Here is an 18,686-nt window from a genome sequence, read left to right on the forward strand (position 1 = left end):
CATTAATCTCAGGTTATAAAGGTTGAAGTCATACGGCTGACGCCCTTTCGCCCAATTCAAACAGTATTACGACTAATCTGAAGTGAAAACGCCCTTAAAAGAACAAAGTGCACTTCTCTAAGAGGTTAAACATAATTGGGTGATCATACGAGCCTGTATTTAAATACATTTATTAATATTTATGGGTTTTTTGAATCCCTGCGATGCTGCTTTCAGACACACGGCGGCGCTGCTTCCCACAAACTAGCCGACACCTACTGAGTCTGTGCAGGAGAGCTGGTAATGACAACCTGACTGTAATGATAGAGGCTCCTACATAATGAGCAGCTGCAACTGAAACTCAGGAATAGGCATGATTTTCAATTTCCTACAGGCTAAAGATAGACGAGAGGCTAAATTACACCAAAGTACACGGGGCTGCCTTCCACAGCAGACCCCGAAAATAGCAGATCCAACGAGTTAGACGGCAAACTTTAAACCCAAATACTTGTTGTCAATACGTGAATGTACTCTAAAGAACCTGGAACTAAATGTCTTTGATTTGTGTCACAGAGTTAAAGTTAAAACCTTCTTCAAACAAATGTCACAATATGTTCTTCTTTTCCTATGGTTGCCGGGAGTTCATCTGCTGCATGATATCACCATCTTCTGTACGCAGTTATACCTGCAGGAAGTGGACTTATACTTCTGTTCATATTCCATTTCAGAGGGAATGTTTCTACTGTTTACTTTTCAAAGATATGAACCTAAAAGTTGTTCAAATGAGCTCTTTATTGACCAACTGCAACATTTATTGTACCACCCACACTTACACGGTACTTTTACTTTCATATCTTAAGTATTTATTGTTCGCTGGTGGAAGAAGTACTCGGATCCTTTATTTAAGAGAAAGTATAAATACAGCAAAATACTACAAATAAAGGACTTGCATTCAAACTGATACTTTTTAAGTAAAAGTGCAAACTACTATAATCTGAATGTATTTGTATCAAGAGTAAAAGTACACATTTTTGGATGCTTATTACTATTTATGACATTAACATTAGCTGCTCCAGGTGGAGCTACTTTTAACTTATCTAACCAACTAAAACAGTAAAATGCTGCTTTTAATACCTTTAAGTACATTTAGCTTATAACCCTTTTCAGTAGCAGACTTTTACGTATTATTTACTTCTTATTTTCACATGTATTGATACTTTTACTGAAGTAAAAGATCTGAATAGTTCGTCCGCTGATGTCTTTTTAATATAAAATATGAATCTGGAGCTGTAAAATAAATGTAGTGGAGTAAAAAAGTACAATATTGTCCCTCAGTATAAAGTATAAAGAAGCAGAAAATGTAAATGCAGGCCTTTGATAAACATTCTGCCCCATAAAGACATCGGGTTACCTTTAAATAAACTGTTTATACAAAGTGGTTGTGCTGCTTTTAACTCAGGTAGATGATGTGAAGGTCGAACCACCTCCACTTTCCTTTATTAGTGCTGGGCTGCATGTTATTCCAGCACAGCTGATGGGAGAGAGGCACATCTGCACTGACGTCACCCCCCCCCCCCCCCCCCCCCCCCCACACACACACCATCCACCCCCCCCCCTCCTGAAAAAGAAAAAAAGAAAGCTACCAATTTGCAGCTTGTCCTGAGACACAAACCCGGTCTCTGCAATGTAGTGAGGAGGAGCAGCTCCCAGACAACTTCTGCTGGTTGTTTGCATGCTCTCTCTCTCTCTCTCTCTCTCTCTCTCTCTCTCTCTCTCTCTCTCTCTCTCTCTCTCTCTCTCCCCCCCCCCCCCCTCCCTGAAAGCAGTAGTTGCTGTGTGTCGGTCTCCTCGGACACCCGCTGCAACCTCAACTCACTTTTTTTTAAGCCGCTCCTGAGCCGCCGAGAGGAACGCACAGATTATAACGACGACTGAGGACAGAGACCTCTTTCTGCTGGAGGGAAACCCAAATACTTATGTTTGCGTGTGTGTGCGCGCGAGTGTGTGTGTGACGGTGTCTGTGTGAGAAAAGGGGGGGTGGGGGGGGGGGGGGGGGGGGGGGGAGACAATCAGGATGGCAGAGCCCAAAAGGAGATGAAAGGAGGAGAGCAGCAGCGGAACTTCAGAGCTGCAGAAGCCTTTTTTGTCTCTCTCTCTCTCTCTCTCTCTCTCTCTCTCTCTCCCTCTCTCTCTCCCCCTCTCTCTCTCTCTCCCCCTCTCTCTCCCCGCACAGTTGGACCCGGAGCTGACGATGAAGATGAGCGTGGTAACTATCTTGTTAACACTCCGCGTCCGGTGAAAGCGGCACGATATCGGTCGGCTCCGTTTGTGTCGGAGCAGATTCCCGTGTGAGCATTTTACATCCTCCCAGAGGATCAGACTGTTTACAAAGAGGCGCTTTTTGCACGAGGAGTTTTTATACATATGGGGGGGTTTGCGTGGAAAAGTTGCACTTTTAGGGAACATTTACGCACTGGATCCACGTGGAGCAGCGCTGCAGCTCCACATCTGCAGCTCCAAATAACTACCGCAACTTTTTGACGCTTTTTTTTTGGGTAACTTTCTTTTGCAGCATGTCAGTCAGGTGGTTTATTTAGATTTTTTTTCAGACTCTCCTTGAGGGGTTGTGTGTTTGAGGTACCGGTGTAATAATGCACGCGGGCCAGCTGCCAACTGCCTGGGTCAGAGTGGCCAAGTAAGTAGCGCTGTCTGTGTGGAGGGCTGCAGCCAGAAGAAAGCGCACACGCACACACACACACACACACACACACACACACACACACACACACACACGTAAACGCACACGCACAAAGCTTGTCATCCGTGTGTTTGGAGCCAGCTTTCATTGGACGTCGTTCGTTCCTCTCACCTGGACCGCGCTGACGTTTGTTTATAAGTCGTCTTGTTTGCACGCGCGTCAGTGAGTAAAAAAAGAAAACCCACAACGTGCACGACAATGATATCACCGGTGGACTTTGCGATTATTACGGTTCAATCCCGCTGTGTAGACTCGCCGGTCGTTAAACTGTCAGATGCATGTTGAATTAATAAGTGCACGTGGCGAAAAATGTGTCTAAAATCAGAGTTGTTCCTGGTAATTTAAAGTGAAACCATGGGTTTGAGTGAGAGCCAAGAAACCAACATGAACAAACTACAAACGTTCATTATAAGATGTTTCACTTTCTATGAGATGTTCAGTTAAATCTGCCGGGATTAGTCACTTGAGAAAATCAATCGATTAATCGTTTCAGTCCAACTTTCTGGCTCCAGCTACATAAGATATGCTGCTTGTTGTTGGTTTATTTCATTTTAAAGTGAATATAAAAGAAGCAGTTTTGTCTTTTTATTCCCACTAATTTGTGACATCATAAATGAGAATTTGTATTGTTTTTTATGAATTCTTTCATAAGTCAGTGTGCAAGGTGGCAACTTAAAATTGATCAATTTAATCCAAAATCAAAATACATTCCATTTAAAATGAAATAAACCAGCAACAAGCAGCGTATCGTCACATTTGTGAAGCTGGGAAGCAAATGTTGAGAATTTTTTGCTGAAAGAAAATGACTAAAATGATCAATCCGTGGTTGCAGATCAATTAATTGACTAATTGTTTCAGCTGTGGGACGAACAACAATCTGATGAAGTGATGATCCCAATAAATGACGGATCGTTTGACCCTCTGATTGATTTCCTTCACAGGAATGCAGATGGATCGGTCCAGACAAGCTTCCAATATAGAGCTTCCTGTTTTGGGGTCACACCTGAGAGCGACTGTGTGTCTGATGGATTACGGTGTTTTCTGCGAGCTGCTGACATGAACCCAGAGGCCAGTGAGACGCGGAGGCGCTCGCCATCGGGAGGAATCTGAGGACCCCTGGATGAGCCCGCGAGCACCACGAGAGCATTCAAGTGAAGGACACGACACCATGGACTTGTTATGGTGTGGCACCGGACCCATCGCGTGCTCCTAACCCGTTTGTAGCGCCCTCTACCCTCCACCCCATGTCACACCTCTCCGCCGAACTATGGAAATTTTGTGGAAGACGCTGACTTGGACACTGAGCCTGGTGGTGATGGCTGCTTCTGAATTTCAAAGACTTTCACACAACTCTCAAGGTATGACGTGGCACGGGACGACGGGTAGATCTTTTTAATGTATTGCATGCTCATCATCACACTCTTCTCTCTCCTCTTCTTCTTCTTCTTCTCCTGTAAAAAGAGGAGTTCCTGTCCTACCTGCAGCACTACCAGGTGACTGTCCCGGTGCGGGTGGACGAGAGCGGAGAGTTCCTGAGCTACACTGTGAAGCACCACCGGCCGGGCCGGCGGAGACGCGGGGCGGCGGACCCCGCCATGGGGCAGCTGCCCGCTTTGGACCCGGACCCCCAGCCGCACACCCGGCTGTTCTACAGGCTGTCGGCCTACGGGAAGCACTTTCACCTAAACCTGACACTCAACCCCCACCTGGTGTCGAAACATTTCACAGTGGAGTATTGGGGACGGGAAGGCCTGGAGTGGCGGCACAACATGGTAGATAACTGTCACTATGTTGGATTCTTGCAAAATCAGCACAGCACGACCAGAGTGGCGCTCAGCAACTGCAAGGGCCTGGTGAGCTAAAACAACACTTTATTTTCTCTCTTAACTTTACACTGTGAGCCACAAAACGTTCACGCCGCCGACCTCAAACAAACCCCGATACTAATGCCAGATAACTAATGTATAAAGCGAGCTTGTGCTGCCCTCATGGCAGCCAATCGTTCAGACACAGCGCCAGAGGATTAGACCAATTGTAGTTTGCTCAGCAGAATCTTGGCTTCCTTCCACTTGACACGCTGAGTCCCTGCAGGCAGTGAGCAGAGAGGTGATGCTCGCGGAGGAAAAGCATGTTGGCGATCTGTTAGTGAAGAGCGTTTGAATATCACGCTTTATCCTCACATTTTAAGAGCCTGAGGTTGAGATCACATTTGATCCTTTTTGTGATTTGTTAAATAATCATAGATATTACTTCCTGAGCAGCACTAACAAGGCATCAAATTATCCCGTCTGAGCTTTTAGTCCTCGGCCTTCTATCCACAGACTGTGTGACTGTTTAGCTTCTCTTCACTAATCAAGACATTGGAAGACGTTTTAATAGCTGTTATGCTTCAGAATAACTCTAAAGAAGGAAAATAAAAAGAGAAATAGGCCCTGCTTCTTATTGGCAAATGTAATCATGAGCGGAAAACGTGTAGCCAAATGTGTTGGCAAGACCCACACAGAGTATCATACATTGAATTAGCGTTTAGCTTTTTTCTAACAGCACCAAAAATGGACAAAACTGTGTCTGTGCTTTTTAATGTGATCAGCTGTCTGGACGGGTTTGAGATCTCTGACGTCACACACTCATCAAGTGGGTTTCTGTGTGCGCTGGTGTGATGTGTGGTTACTTGTTTGTGTTGTAGGTTTTTGCAGAGATGCATTTTTGTTTTCTACGAACTCGATTAGAAAATGTGACCCCATCAGCGGGAGACGATCACATGACATGAGGGATTTAAAGGGGTACTTCACAGCTTTTAAGTATCATTCGTCCACAAGTTGGGAGGTTTGCAAGAGACAAAATAAAGAAAAAATGGTCAAAAAAGCAGTGAAGACTGAGGTATCCTGACTTTCAGTCCCTAGTATTCAAAAGTCCTGCATTTCCCATAATGCAACTCAATGGCGTCGTTCGTCAGACTTTCTGTGTCTGATAAAAGCCCAAAACTCCACATGCCCCGTTTTCTATGTGAGTTCATGGTCTCAATCTCTAGTTTCAAGTCTTCTTCAATACAGCATGATGTTCATTTAGTACATTATGGTCCATTTAGAGTCAAACAGACCGTAAAGCAGGGGATGCTTTAGGGCGGGGCTACACAGTGATTGACAGGTTGCTGCTGCCACTAGCAGAGCCGTATACGGCGTCTCTATGTCACTCATCATCAGTCCAAATGTGGTAACGTCGGTTTAAAAAACAACATGGCAATGGCTGTATTCCAAGATGGCGAAGGAGAAATTGTCAAACTCGAGGCTTCAAAACATCAGTCCGCAAACCACCGGGTGACGTCACGAGGACTACGTCCACTTCTTATTACAGTCCGTGGTCTAAACTCATCTCTCTTTTGACTTTGTATGCAATTGCGTCGCTTCTAAAATTTTTAAGAAAAGAATAATAAAAAAAGAATAAAAAAATGTAGGTGACTTTTTCCTGAACATTTGGTATAATTTATGCAACACGGTTTTCTTGTGTTTGTAACCTGTGTGCTTTTTTTTCTCCCCCCAACAAGCATGGTGTCATAACAACAGAGGAGGAACAGTATTTGATAGAGCCATTAAAGAACATATCCTCCAGTGAATGGAACCTGGAAGAAGCACAGCAACATGTTATTTATAAAATGTCTGCCATTCCCTCACCACAAGAGCATAGCCAGGAGCTCAGCTGTGGCATTTCAGGTTGGTTAAACCTCCATCTGGGTTGGACTCTGTGTGGGTAGGACTGACGTAAAGGAATAACTTTACACAGCAGGTTAAGAGGAAGTGCTGGTTTGGTTGTAGGCCCAGGTTCTGGTGCGACATGACCGGGCCTCTTGTGTGCTATAGTTGCTCCTGGCCTGGACACCTTTCAACCCGTAACAGAAAGCTTTCATAAAAAAGGCCCCTCAGTGCATAGAGAGCTCTTGACTTCAACTTTTATAGAAGCACAAATCCTATTTATAGAATCATGTTCAGATTCAAACAACTCCAACCAAAGAGCTGCGTCTGCTGAGATATGACGAATTTGAAGAAAAAAAAGAACCAGGTGGATATTTAAGTATTTGGGCCAAGCTCTTATAAGAAACAGCAAAGGCTGTCATCACCAGGAAGCTCGCATGCCCCAACATGTACCGTCTTATAGCTTTTTCCCAGAGCATCTGGGTCATAAAGCAAAATACTTTAGCTGCAAAAGTTCAAAGGGGCAGATTCCCCTCCGTGCATCTTACCGTACACAAACCAGCTCTCCCTCAAACAGATGACGCTTCATAATTTGGAAGTTCGTAATTGGCTGCATGACCTGTCTTCGTCTCCCTGTCATCCACAGACCTCATCAAAAGCAGTGCACCTTGCCAGTTTAGCACACCATCACCTGTCCGCTCGCCCACCGCGCCCCAAAACGACGGCGAGCAGTCGAACGGCACCCACAGACAGAGGCGCTCCATCAGCTCCGAGCGCTTCGTGGAGACGCTCGTGGTGGCTGATAAAATGATGGTCGGTTATCACGGACGCAAAGACATCGAGCACTACATCTTGTCTGTGATGAATATTGTAAGTTTGATCCTACTTTTTGGTCATTTTGATGTCTACCACAACATTGAACATACGTTTTTACTCCACTACCTTTGTCTGACGGCTTTAGGTACTTTTCAGATGACAGTTTGTGACGTATCTCCAGATGTGTTGATGTTGTGATAAACTGAAGGATGAAGTGTTCCTTTATGTGTTGATGATGAATGTTTGTGATAAACTGAAGGATGAAGTGTTTCCTTTATGTGTTGATGTTGAATGTTTGTGATAAACTGAAGGATGAAGTGTTCCTTTATGTGTTGATGATGAATGTTTGTGATAAACTAAAGGATGTAGTGTTCCTTTATGTGTTGATGTTGAATGTTTGTGATAAACTGAAGGATGAAGTGTTTCTTTATGTGTTGATGTTGAATGTTTGTGATAAACTGAAGGATGTAGTGTTCCTTTATGTGTTGATGTTGAATGTTTATGATAAACTGAAGGATGAAGTGTTCCTTTATGTGTTGATGTTGAATGTTTATGATAAACTGAAGGATGAAGTGTTCCTTTATGTGTTGATGTTGAATGTTTGTGATTAACTGAAGGATGAAGTGTTCCTTTATGTGTTGATGTTGAATGTTTGTGATAAACTGAAGGATGAAGTGTTCCTTTATGTGTTGATGTTGAATGTTTGTGATTAACTGAAGGATGAAGTGTTCCTTTATGTGTTGATGTTGAATGTTTGTGATAAACTGAAGGATGAAGTGTTTCTTTATGTGTTGATGTTGAATGTTTGTGATTAACTGAAGGATGAAGTGTTTCTTTATGTGTAGATGATGAATGTTTGTGATAAACTGAAGGATGAAGTGTTTCTTTATGTGTTGATGTTGAATGTTTGTGATAAACTGAAGGATGAAGTGTTTCTTTATGTGTTGATGATGAATGTTTGTGATAAACTGAAGGATGAAGTGTTCCTTTATGTGTTGATGTTGAATGTTTGTGATAAACTGAAGGATGAAGTGTTCCTTTATGTGTTGATGATGAATGTTTGTGATAAACTAAAGGATGTAGTGTTTCCTTTATGTGTTGATGTTGAATGTTTGTGATAAACTGAAGGATGAAGTGTTCCTTTATGTGTTGATGTTGAATGTTTGTGATAAACTGAAGGATGAAGTGTTCCTTTATGTGTTGATGTTGAATGTGTGATAAACTGAAGGATGAAGTGTTCCTTTATGTGTTGATGATGAATGTTTGTGATAAACTGAAGGATGAAGTTTTCCTTTATGTGTTGGTGTTGAATGTTTGTGATAAACTGAAGGATGAAGTGTTCCTTTAAGTGTAACAGGCTGTTTGTTCTCTTTAGAGATACGTGGTTCTCACAGGACAGACGCTACAAACATATGATGATCTTATAGAATGTGATGCATTGATGTAGATTAAACTAAACAACAGGATATAAAGGATTTTGCTGATACTTTTACTTCAGTAAGGTTTTGAATGAAGGAACTTTACTTGTAGTGGAGTACTTTCACAGTGTTGTATTAGTACCTTTACTGAAGTAAAGGATCTGAGTACCACCGTGTGCAGTAATGTGGTTCAGTGCTTAATGGTTGATTTGATGAGATGTTGGTGACATTTGGACACAATTTGTCTGACTTTGTGTCTTTTCTTCTTTTCTGGAGGTCAGGTTGCCAAACTTTACCGTGATGCCAGTCTAGGAAATGTTGTGAACATTATTGTGACCCGGTTGATTGTTCTGACTGAAGATCAGGTAAGAAAGACCCTCTTTCTACCTCAACCTGTTTTCCTCATTCATTTCACTAAATCATCCGTGTAGTATTATCACAGTTGTTATTACCGTGAGCCCTTTCTTTTATTAAATAATGTCTGTACCTTCACCTGTAGCGAGTGTATAAGTGATCCGCTTGGCGTGAGTGAGCCGCAGTATTTTATGTGGTTGAAGGGAAGAGAGAGACTATTCACCATATGGCCACCACTTCAGATGAAAGATGTTCTCCGGCATCTTCCCTCAGGGAGCCTCGATTGAGGATTCTTACATGCACTGTACATGTGTATGTTCGTGTGATGAGAGAAACAGAGTGCTTCCTAGCAGCTGTTTTCTTTTCTAAAGGGGTCGTGGCGGCTCTTCATGTAGCATCAAACAAGTTTTCATGTATAATGGAGCCGCGCTTTGATCCATAAGGAGGGAAGTACCAGTTTATACGTTGCATAACAAACATTTTATGGTGAAAGTCAGTCACTGAGGGGCGGTTGAGCTGTTCAGTTTTTTGTTGTAATCAATCAGCTGCAGCATCGGCTGGCGATGAAATGGTTTCCTATAGTTGAACCCATTACATTCACGGATTTACTTTAGATGTATTTTGCAGACTCTACTACAACTTCCTCAGTTCCCTTTTCTCCTGCTTATCTTCTTTCCACGTCTCCTGTTTTTTCTAATAATCCCGTCCTTGTTTTACTACTTCTTTGACTCATATAACTCTAGGGATGTCCTTGACCAAAGACATTCTGAGTCGACTAACACTCAGTCCACTTGTCTTTTAGTTGATTTAATCGACAGATCTGTAAACCTGAGTTTCTCCACAGAGAATTACTCAAAAGCACCACTTTGTAATACAGTATCAAGTTGCACTGTTCTGCATGTGTGTTGTGTTGTCTTTTGCAGCCTAACCTGGAGATCAACCACCATGCTGACAAGTCTCTGGACAGTTTTTGTAAGTGGCAGAAGTCCATCCTATCCCACCACAGCGACGGCAACAGCATTCCTGAAAACGGGATGGCCCACCATGACAACGCTGTCCTAATCACCCGGTAAGTGTAAGCTCACATCTTCTGCACCCGCACGGACTACATTTCTGCTCACACGGCAGAATAGTGATTCAGCATGGATTCACGTACTTCAAAGAGTAAGAGTTTCAGTTGTTACGTTCGCTGTGAGTAGCACTCATCTTCTCATTTTGAGCAAATAGGTTGCAGGTTATTTTCTGTGCTTGTTAAAAGCTGTGGAGTCCTGGTTCAGCTTCAGACTGTAGCTGTGTGTGTGTGTGTGTGTGTGTGTGTGGGTTCGCTAACAGAGGTGACCAGCAGCTTCAGTGCTGAAACCTCCAAATGTCCAGTTCCCGTGCACAAGCTTTACCTGTAAGTGTGAAAGCTGATGCATAGACTTCAGTTCTGAAACCTGAATGTGCTGTTTGGTTTTTTACAGAAGTACTGTACCTGTCATACTGCAATTTATGTCGAGGGTGTTGCTATAAAACAGCAAACTCTGTCATTACCTGGAATAGGCTTCATTGTTGCCAGAACTGTTTTGGCCACATTACCTAGCAACTAAAGTATATATATCCCCCCCACTAGAGAGAGGATGGCGTTCTGTGATTGACATGGGCTAAAGCCAGCGTTTTGACTCCCTGGGCTATGAACAAAACAGCCTTTCTGTCATTAGTGTGCTCTTGCTTGTTGTCTGTCAGTTGATGTTCTCCAGCTCCTTTGGCTCCTCTTGTTATTGGTGGTTTTAGCTTCACGAAGCACCGGCAACAAAAGGCTGCTTAGTGGAGTCTAGATGCAACAGGTCATGATGTGATCGCCTGTTCTCATTGTTTTTAGATACCAAACAACTCACGCAACCGGCTGACTCACAGATACACCACAAGGGGGCGCTGCATTTTAAACACGTCAAACTGCGCCACCCACAAGGACAGTATAGGTGCTGCAGGGTTGACGTATTGTTGTTGGCCAACCCGGAAGTTAGCATCGCACTGGTTCCCCGAACAAAATGGCAACGGGATTTTTTCTTTGCATTTTGGAATATCGCAGAAAATAAACTGATGATACTTACGTGTTTTGTTCCGCAAGACAATATTCACAAATGAACACCTATCTTATGATTTTTGAAGTGTAAATACAATCGCCAGAATTAAAAAGCTAAGAGGGGAGGGGCAGCGGTGTTGATGGCCCACATCAACACTGCTGGAAGGGCATGCCCTTAATGTACCTCAGTAAATCACACATGATGAAATATTGGTGAATATGGAGTCATTAAAGTAGAGCGAGTAAAAACAAGGCAAACGTAGGCGAGAGATGATGAGATAAAAAGCTGTGGGGAGGAGGCAGCTGAGCTCAGAGATGCTAACATTGGAGATAGTATAAATAGCTGATGGTAGACACCAGGAAGCCCTCATTAACCACCATGTCTGGAGGAGCAGTCAGACATTCCTAGCAATGGTGGAATGCACAGAAAATAAGTTCCGTATGATTTTAAGGTGGTCGATGCGGAATTTCACTCAGAGGACACTTAATTTAATTTATACTTTTGGAGTGTTTTTGTCTTTGGATCAGGGATCGAAATTGAAATGATTAGTCCATAAATCGTGCAGAAGCTGCAGCTTCTCTAATGTAAGAGTGGAAACTGAATGTCTTTGGGTTTCAGAGTGTCGGTCGGTTACACATTTAGACGATTAGGTGACGCATTTTTCTCCATTTTCTGACATTTTAAGAACTTAACGATTATTAAAGGAAATAAACTTTGGATTCATTGATAATGAAAATAATCGTTAGTTGCAGCCTTAGATCCAAGGCATAAAGATATGTTATGATTATATTGTTTGCTTAATAGTTTATATATATATACCACACTTTACTGAAGTGTAACTTTTGCTTTTCAGTGTCTAAAAATGTAAAAAGATTTACCTACTATCAGTTAAATATATTTAAATGATGTGTCCGAGGTCCTGACTTATCTCAACACTCAAATGACAAATAATTACAATTTGACACATAATGATATCATCATATGAACTGAGACGTTGGTCTGTTGTTAGTATCAGTATATTCTACTACAGATACTTCCTCATCGTCATCACCAATCAATGTCCAGCAGGACGTTTAAAGTGGTTCACCGTTTTCATCTCTGTTGCTTCTTCGTCGCTCTCGGCGTGTCGGAGGCCGCCTCGTTTGGAAACGTTTGGAAAAAAAGACACTGAGGGAAGTTAGGGAAATACATCAAAACAAATAGACGTCCTCAAACGAGCTCACGTTTAAGGACGTCTGGGAGGGAGGGAGACAAGAGGGGGAGAAATGGGGAGAGGAAGAGGAGTTAATGGGGAGAGCGAGGGAGACAGAGAGGGGGAAGAAGAATGAAATTAAATTAGCTGTGCCCTTGGTTTTAATAGATTAAAAGCTTTAGGAATGATTGGATCATTCATTTGAAATGTATGATGTGGCTCAGAGTGTTGTGGCTTCTCTCTCCTCTCTCTCTCTCCCCCCCCCCCCCCCCCCGCCTCCACCCTATTGGATTACCTGTATGTGAGTTACGGGGGTTAACAGTCGGGACACGAGTGAGGCCTTTCACTTTAGTCTCACTCTCTGAGCTCTGTACTTCCTACAGGCTAATAGACGCTATGGATGGAGGAGTGAACCAGGTGTTCTCAGGAACCAAAACCTGTCACGACTTCATTATGTGCTGTTGTTATGCTAAAGGTTGAGATTAGATCTGGCCAGACTGTGTGATTAAACATGGAAAGAATGGAATGGCAAACAGCCAGTGGAAGAAAATACTGTACATGTTTAAAAAAAAGAGTTCATTTAATTATTCGTTTTCTTTTTTTTTGCCCGTCCTTAGGTATGACATCTGCACCTACAAGAACAAACCCTGCGGTACCTTAGGTGAGTGGACTAAGGCAGATGAATGCATTCTAACATGTGTTTTCTTGCCAAATTGGTAATCGTAGCTGGTGTTGACTCTGTGATTCTCTGGATTAGGAGTTCATTCTTCTCTTTCTCTCCCCTGGAGAGGTTTCCATTTTCACGTTCGGCCCTTCACCGTGTCCTCGGACAAACCTTAGTTAGCAACCTTCACAGTCTCCTTTTAGAAGAACACCAGACGGCTCCTGTGAGACATAATGAGAAGGATGTTTTCACTTGTGTTATTATAGCTCCTCGGCGACTCCCCTCTGTCGCGTCAAGGCCACGAACCTGGACAGCCGTGGTCAACCTCCTCACACGGCCCCCAGTTTATAAAAGCCCTCTCAGCCTCGGTTCGTCCGAGGTGTTTACACTCCCACTGGGGGTTGAGGGAGAAAGGAAAAGGTATGTGTTAGGGAGACTTGAGGGGATAAAGAGGAGCGTAGTGACAGGGGGGAGGAGATGGAGAAGAAGAGGAGGAGTTGAAAGGAAAATGGAACGGGAAAAGGACAATTATAGGGAGTGTTGGAGCATGCAGGAGGGAGATAGAGTGGGTGATATGCTGGTTGTGATGGTATTAGGTGGTGGGAAAAAGGACAGCAAGCAGTGGCAGAGACCCCCACTCCTCCTCCGCCTCCACTCTGTCTGTCTCCTCTTCAACCCCTCGTCCCACCTCAAGCCTCCCGACCCATCCAGCCCTTCTCTCCCCATCTTATCTCTGCAAAGGCCCCGCAGGCACCACAGTATATCTTGGAGGTAATATTGTGACTTCAGGGGTGGTTTGACAGATTGACCGCATTCGTCACATTCCCCGGTCGCTTTAATTGCACTGGCATCTGCTTGGCTTCCTCGTTGTCTCAACCCCCAACCCTTCTCCTCCCCTCCCCACCTCCCCTCCCCTCCTCACTCCCTCTCCTCGCGGGGATCACGCTGCCCGGGTCAGATCGCTGGCCTTTAGGGTCGCCGAGTAATCACGGGGCTGGAGATAATGCACAGTCCACCCTGGTGTTGAGAAAACAACTTGCAATACAGGGTGTGTGTGTGTGTGTGTGTGTTTGCGCTCACCCTCGACCCCCACGCACACACACACACTTTACTCTCTCTCAAACACACACACATTCTTAAACTAATCGCAGAGTAGCCACCCTCTTTCCTTTCCCTCCCTCTCCTACTTCTTTCTTCACCTTCAGGCAGCCTCTTCCCCTGCAGTAATGGTTTCAGTGGCCTCCTGATTTGCGAGTCTATTCTTGTTTAGCCTCTTAGTGAGGAGAATACAAAAGCCATGCCACTTTAAGCAGGGAGGCAGGGAGTTTGTGCAGACTGTTTAATTAACAAACTGTATCTGAATCAGTGCTGACCACCAAAACACCATCGACTCACTCCAGTGTGAATGAAGGTGTTTCACGTTTATCGATATCGCTCTTTGACTGCGTTGGAAAGCTGCGTCCGTGCATGCAAAACAATACATCGATTAACAGACATCTGCCTCTTTCTCAGTAGAGAGAAGCTTTGATTGAAAACTGCTGACAGTAAATGTGTTTCCATCCACCTGTTTTTATGCCCATTTTCAATTTGTGCATAAATCATTTTAAAAAAGGAGAGAAATCTAGGTGGAAAAGTTGGTGTGTCGATTAAAACAAAATGCAAAGAGCAAAACTAAAGTGATACAGAGTTTTGTTGGCACACACTGCTGTAAATATGCTCGTATTGCTGACGATCCATGTAATACTTCTCCCATTACAGCAGTAAATAGAAACGTACATTAAACCGTGATTTTCTTTTGCAGAATTTCTCTAAATTTGGTTAAAATTTGGATGCAAACTTTACTAGTAAGGTCTGATGATCATCCAGAGTATCAGGGACATGCTGTGGATTATTTAATTCATTGGAGAGGAGGCAGAAGTAGAGTCCTCTTTACTCAACACACAGGTAAAGAGGACTCTACACACACACACACACACCTGCTTTGCTTGCGCTGTCATATGATCCTCTCTCCAGTCACCTGTAGATGTAATCTGTGAAGAATTGCCTCCTGTCTCCTTATCTGACCTGTCAGGCTTCAGGAAAAAAAAGGACCTGCGACACCTGGATTATGGAGAGGTTTCAACTCTAAACACCCTCACCCCTTTCCTCTCTCCCCTCGCCCTCGACTCTAGTTTTGAAACGAGGAAAACATCTATATTCTCTGACAGGTTTCTGGTGGGGTGCGGTGTTGGTGAAGGGGTTCTTGTATTCCCTTCCTTGGCTTGCGTTTCAGGCGATCCCTTGTTACATGAATTGAAATGTATAAATCTAACTCTGGTCTAGACATTTTCCAGTCGGTGACGCTAAACTCAACCCCCCCCCCCCCCCCCCCCCCCCGGTGAACAGGAGATCATATGGGTGGAATCTCAGTTTTATGACCTTGACCCCTAAGAATGCTTGGTCTTGACCCTGTGTTTGTATGTTTGTCTGGTGCGTGTGTGTGCGTGTGTGTGTGTGTGTGTGTGTGTGTGTGTGTGTGTGTGTGTGTGTGTGTGTGTGTGTGTGTGTGTGTGTGTGTGTGTGTAGGCTTGGCCTCGGTGGCTGGAATGTGCGAGCCGGAGAGGAGTTGCAGCATCAATGAAGACATCGGCCTCGGTTCTGCTTTCACCATCGCACATGAGATTGGCCACAAGTGAGTTTTTAACCCTTATCTTAATGTAACATAGCAGTGGTGGGACAAAGTCAATGGGATTCATGCAAGACGGAAAGATTCACTCTCAGATTCTCCCCTCCAGACACATACAGAGACTCTGCTTTGAATAATAATTTGTCTGACATAATTTTTCCCAAAAAACAACATTTGAACCAAAATTGGCCTCCAAACTAGTTGTGATGTCACAAATCCTGCTTGCAAGTGGACGACTTCAGACTGAGATTTAAAGTCACAATGAGTGACTTCAAACATCCAAGTTGAAGTTACTACAAGGAACTTTCAGCAGACTCCAGCAGCGTGGTGTTGGTGTTGGCTCACAGAGAGCAGAGGCTCTGCTCCTGGAGGAGGAGGAGGAGGAGGAGGAGGAGGAGGAGGAGACGCTGCTGCTGCCGGGAGCTGAGCTCTCCTCCTCCCTCCGGAGCTCCGACTGCAGGTCAAAGGCTGCGGTGAAGCCGGATCTGGGTCTGTCCACGGTGGACCGGTCTCTGCTGGAGGATCTGGGTCTGTCCACGGTGGACCGGTCTCTGCTGGAGGATCTGGGTCTGTCCACGGTGGACCGGTCTCTGCTGGAGTCTGAGCTGAAGGAGTTTCTGGTGAACCTGCACGAGTTCTTCTGGTTTCACCACGTCAGATATCGATAGTCGTTCTGAACGGTCACACTGGGTGAAAAGCCGTCATTGAGATGAGGGAGACGTGATATTTTTGGAGTCTCTCCTGGAAGAAGTTTGTCGTGTTTCACTTATTGACAATGTGATAAAAAAGATTTAAGATGATCTGAAGCAAAAGAATGAATTTGATATGCAACAACCGCGTGCTCTTTCATAATTGCTCTTAAACAAACATCGCTTGCTACTTGAGTTCACCAGACCTGCTCGTAGCCTTCTTTTCTTTTCCCCTCGTGCAGACGTCTTGAACTGTATCTCCACATATTTCCTCATGCAAATGTCAGTGTGTCGACATACCTCTGGCTCTTTCTTCCTGAATATAAAGCAAAATAATGATGATGTATTAGTCTACGTATCCCTCTCGAGAGAGCTCAGCAAGATGGCGATTTCCTTTATTATGTCTCGAGTCTGCTTCTGTTGTGGGGCAGTTGTAAAAATAGTCTCTGCTCCTAGAGGATGTATAAAAAAAACACACAGTGCAGCGGGGTTTCAAGCGGGCTGATTTATTTCCAGAGGAGGGTAAAATGTCATAAACGCCAGCCTTAGAAAAACAGGCTCAGGCTGTGCGATGTGGTCGGGGTTGTTATATACATTAGACCTGATTTGTGCTCCCGGTCTGTAAGGAAAAGTGAGCTTTGACATCCTGCTGTAACGGGAGATTATTTTTCCCCTCAAATGATATCCAGACAGATAAGGTCTGAAAAAAAAAAAAATAGAATTGTTAAAATGATTTATTTTCAGCTTTCAGTGCAAAATAAATTCTCAAGCAGCTTTCATAACAGACCATAAGGTCGGGAGCTGTTTGGGTTTTGGATCTCTCTGTGTTCTCTGGTGCAGCGATTGATCTGGAGCTCCAGTCGTGGGGGGGGGGGGGGGGGGGGGACTCTCCTTCCCTCCCGGCCTGCACAGACCTGCAGCCGCTGATTGACAGGCAGGCATCAAGAGTGGTGATTAGAACTTCTTTCGTTCCTGCCGAGCTCCAGACAGGGTTTGACCCTTGACTTCTGGCTCCCCTCCACACAGCTGTTTCAGAGCCACAGAGCTCCATCTCTTACAGCCAGGGGCCACTGAGGGAGACGTCCTGCGGACAGTCCGCTCTCATCCCGTCAGTAGCATGGAGGGCACTTTCAGACCAGTGGTCGCTGATGATCATCACAGCCCTCTCAACTTTATTTTGTGTGTTTCAGTTTCGGGATGAACCACGATGGGATCGGGAATTCCTGCGGCACCAAAGGCCACGAGACAGCCAAGCTGATGGCTGCCCACATAACAGCCAACACCAACCCTTTCTCCTGGTCCGCCTGCAGCAAAGACTACATCACCAGCTTCCTCGAGTAAGTGGATGCTGGTTGCTCATCTGTGGGACGGTCTGCGTGTGTGTGTGTGTGTGTGTGTGTGCAGTAGAGGAAAAAGGTGCACGCCTGTTTTCCAGCTCGCTTGCAGCCGTCTCTCTTTACAACCGGCCGGCCCTTGCGGTGACCCGCCAGGCTGTCTTGTATGCGAGTCCTTTCCCCGCTTATTCACATCCATTTCATCACTGAGACTCCTGCCAGACCTCCTTGTGGCTTGCGTATGATAACCGGGTGCCTTCCACCCGACCGTCCTCGCACCACAAGGCGGGTGATGTCGGAGCTCATGTGGTGATTCGTAGGCCAGCTGCCTCCGACCGCCGCTCCGCTGTTTCATGGATAAGGTCGAAGAAGAAAAGAGCTTTTAAGTGCGCAAATAAAATGAAGAGTAAAGCGGTGACGTTTGGCAAAATGAGGGATTGCTGGCTGAGTAATGCCAGACTGGCATGGTAAAAAACACATCAAACCTACGCGGGTTTAGAGAAGGCCAGACAGAACATCTGGAGCTGGCCTTCAGAGTCTGGCAGTGAACAGATACCTGTGATCAACACAGCACTGTATGAGGAGCTGCCTTTAGAGGAGACGAGATATGTTGTGAACAAGCTCAGTAATACTGTTTGATCTCAAGTTAAACCAGATTTATTTTTAGTTTAAAGATTTAAATCATGTTTCATATTTATGTTCATTATTATCTACCCACAGTGTTACAGTTAGATTCTTCGCTTTAGGATTCACACTAATGAGGACAATCCATCATTTCCAGGACTTACTCCTGAATCTGAGTCGACACTTATAACTATAAGGATCAAAATCGATGCAGCAGAACCAGAGATGTCTTCATTTATTATTCCATACATTTGTCTTCCTTGTCCAAACCTAGTGCCTACGTTACCCACGATGCAACTCAACTGCAGACTGTTTGGTTGGAGTTATGCTCGTGAGCAGAGGTCTGGGAACCACACTTCTTTCTAATTCCACACCCCCAGACTTTTAGAGTCAAGTGACGTCGAGTCAGTTTATCAGACGTCACATAGTTCCCCCTGG

At 44.5% G+C, this 18,686-nt stretch overlaps 1 protein-coding gene across 1 annotated transcript in view; it reads left to right on the forward strand.

Annotated features, from left to right (window-relative positions):
- Positions 1-4,004: 4,004 nt before the first annotated feature.
- adamts6 (ADAM metallopeptidase with thrombospondin type 1 motif, 6) overlaps positions 4,005-18,686 on the forward strand; it is a 45,973-nt gene continuing 31,291 nt past the window's right edge. Inside the window, exons 1-9 of the mRNA XM_076095201.1 lie at positions 4,005-4,095; positions 4,199-4,590; positions 6,282-6,447; positions 7,073-7,296; positions 8,942-9,025; positions 9,938-10,083; positions 12,890-12,933; positions 15,502-15,607; positions 17,481-17,627. Coding sequence (XP_075951316.1) covers positions 4,005-4,095; positions 4,199-4,590; positions 6,282-6,447; positions 7,073-7,296; positions 8,942-9,025; positions 9,938-10,083; positions 12,890-12,933; positions 15,502-15,607; positions 17,481-17,627 — 1,400 coding nt within the window. The remainder of the gene's footprint in view (positions 4,096-4,198; positions 4,591-6,281; positions 6,448-7,072; positions 7,297-8,941; positions 9,026-9,937; positions 10,084-12,889; positions 12,934-15,501; positions 15,608-17,480; positions 17,628-18,686) is intronic.

Source organism: Anarhichas minor, unplaced genomic scaffold (genome assembly GCF_050575085.1).
Source record: "Anarhichas minor isolate MPS153535 unplaced genomic scaffold, ASM5057508v1 ptg000002l, whole genome shotgun sequence".
NCBI lineage: Eukaryota > Metazoa > Chordata > Actinopteri > Perciformes > Anarhichadidae > Anarhichas > Anarhichas minor.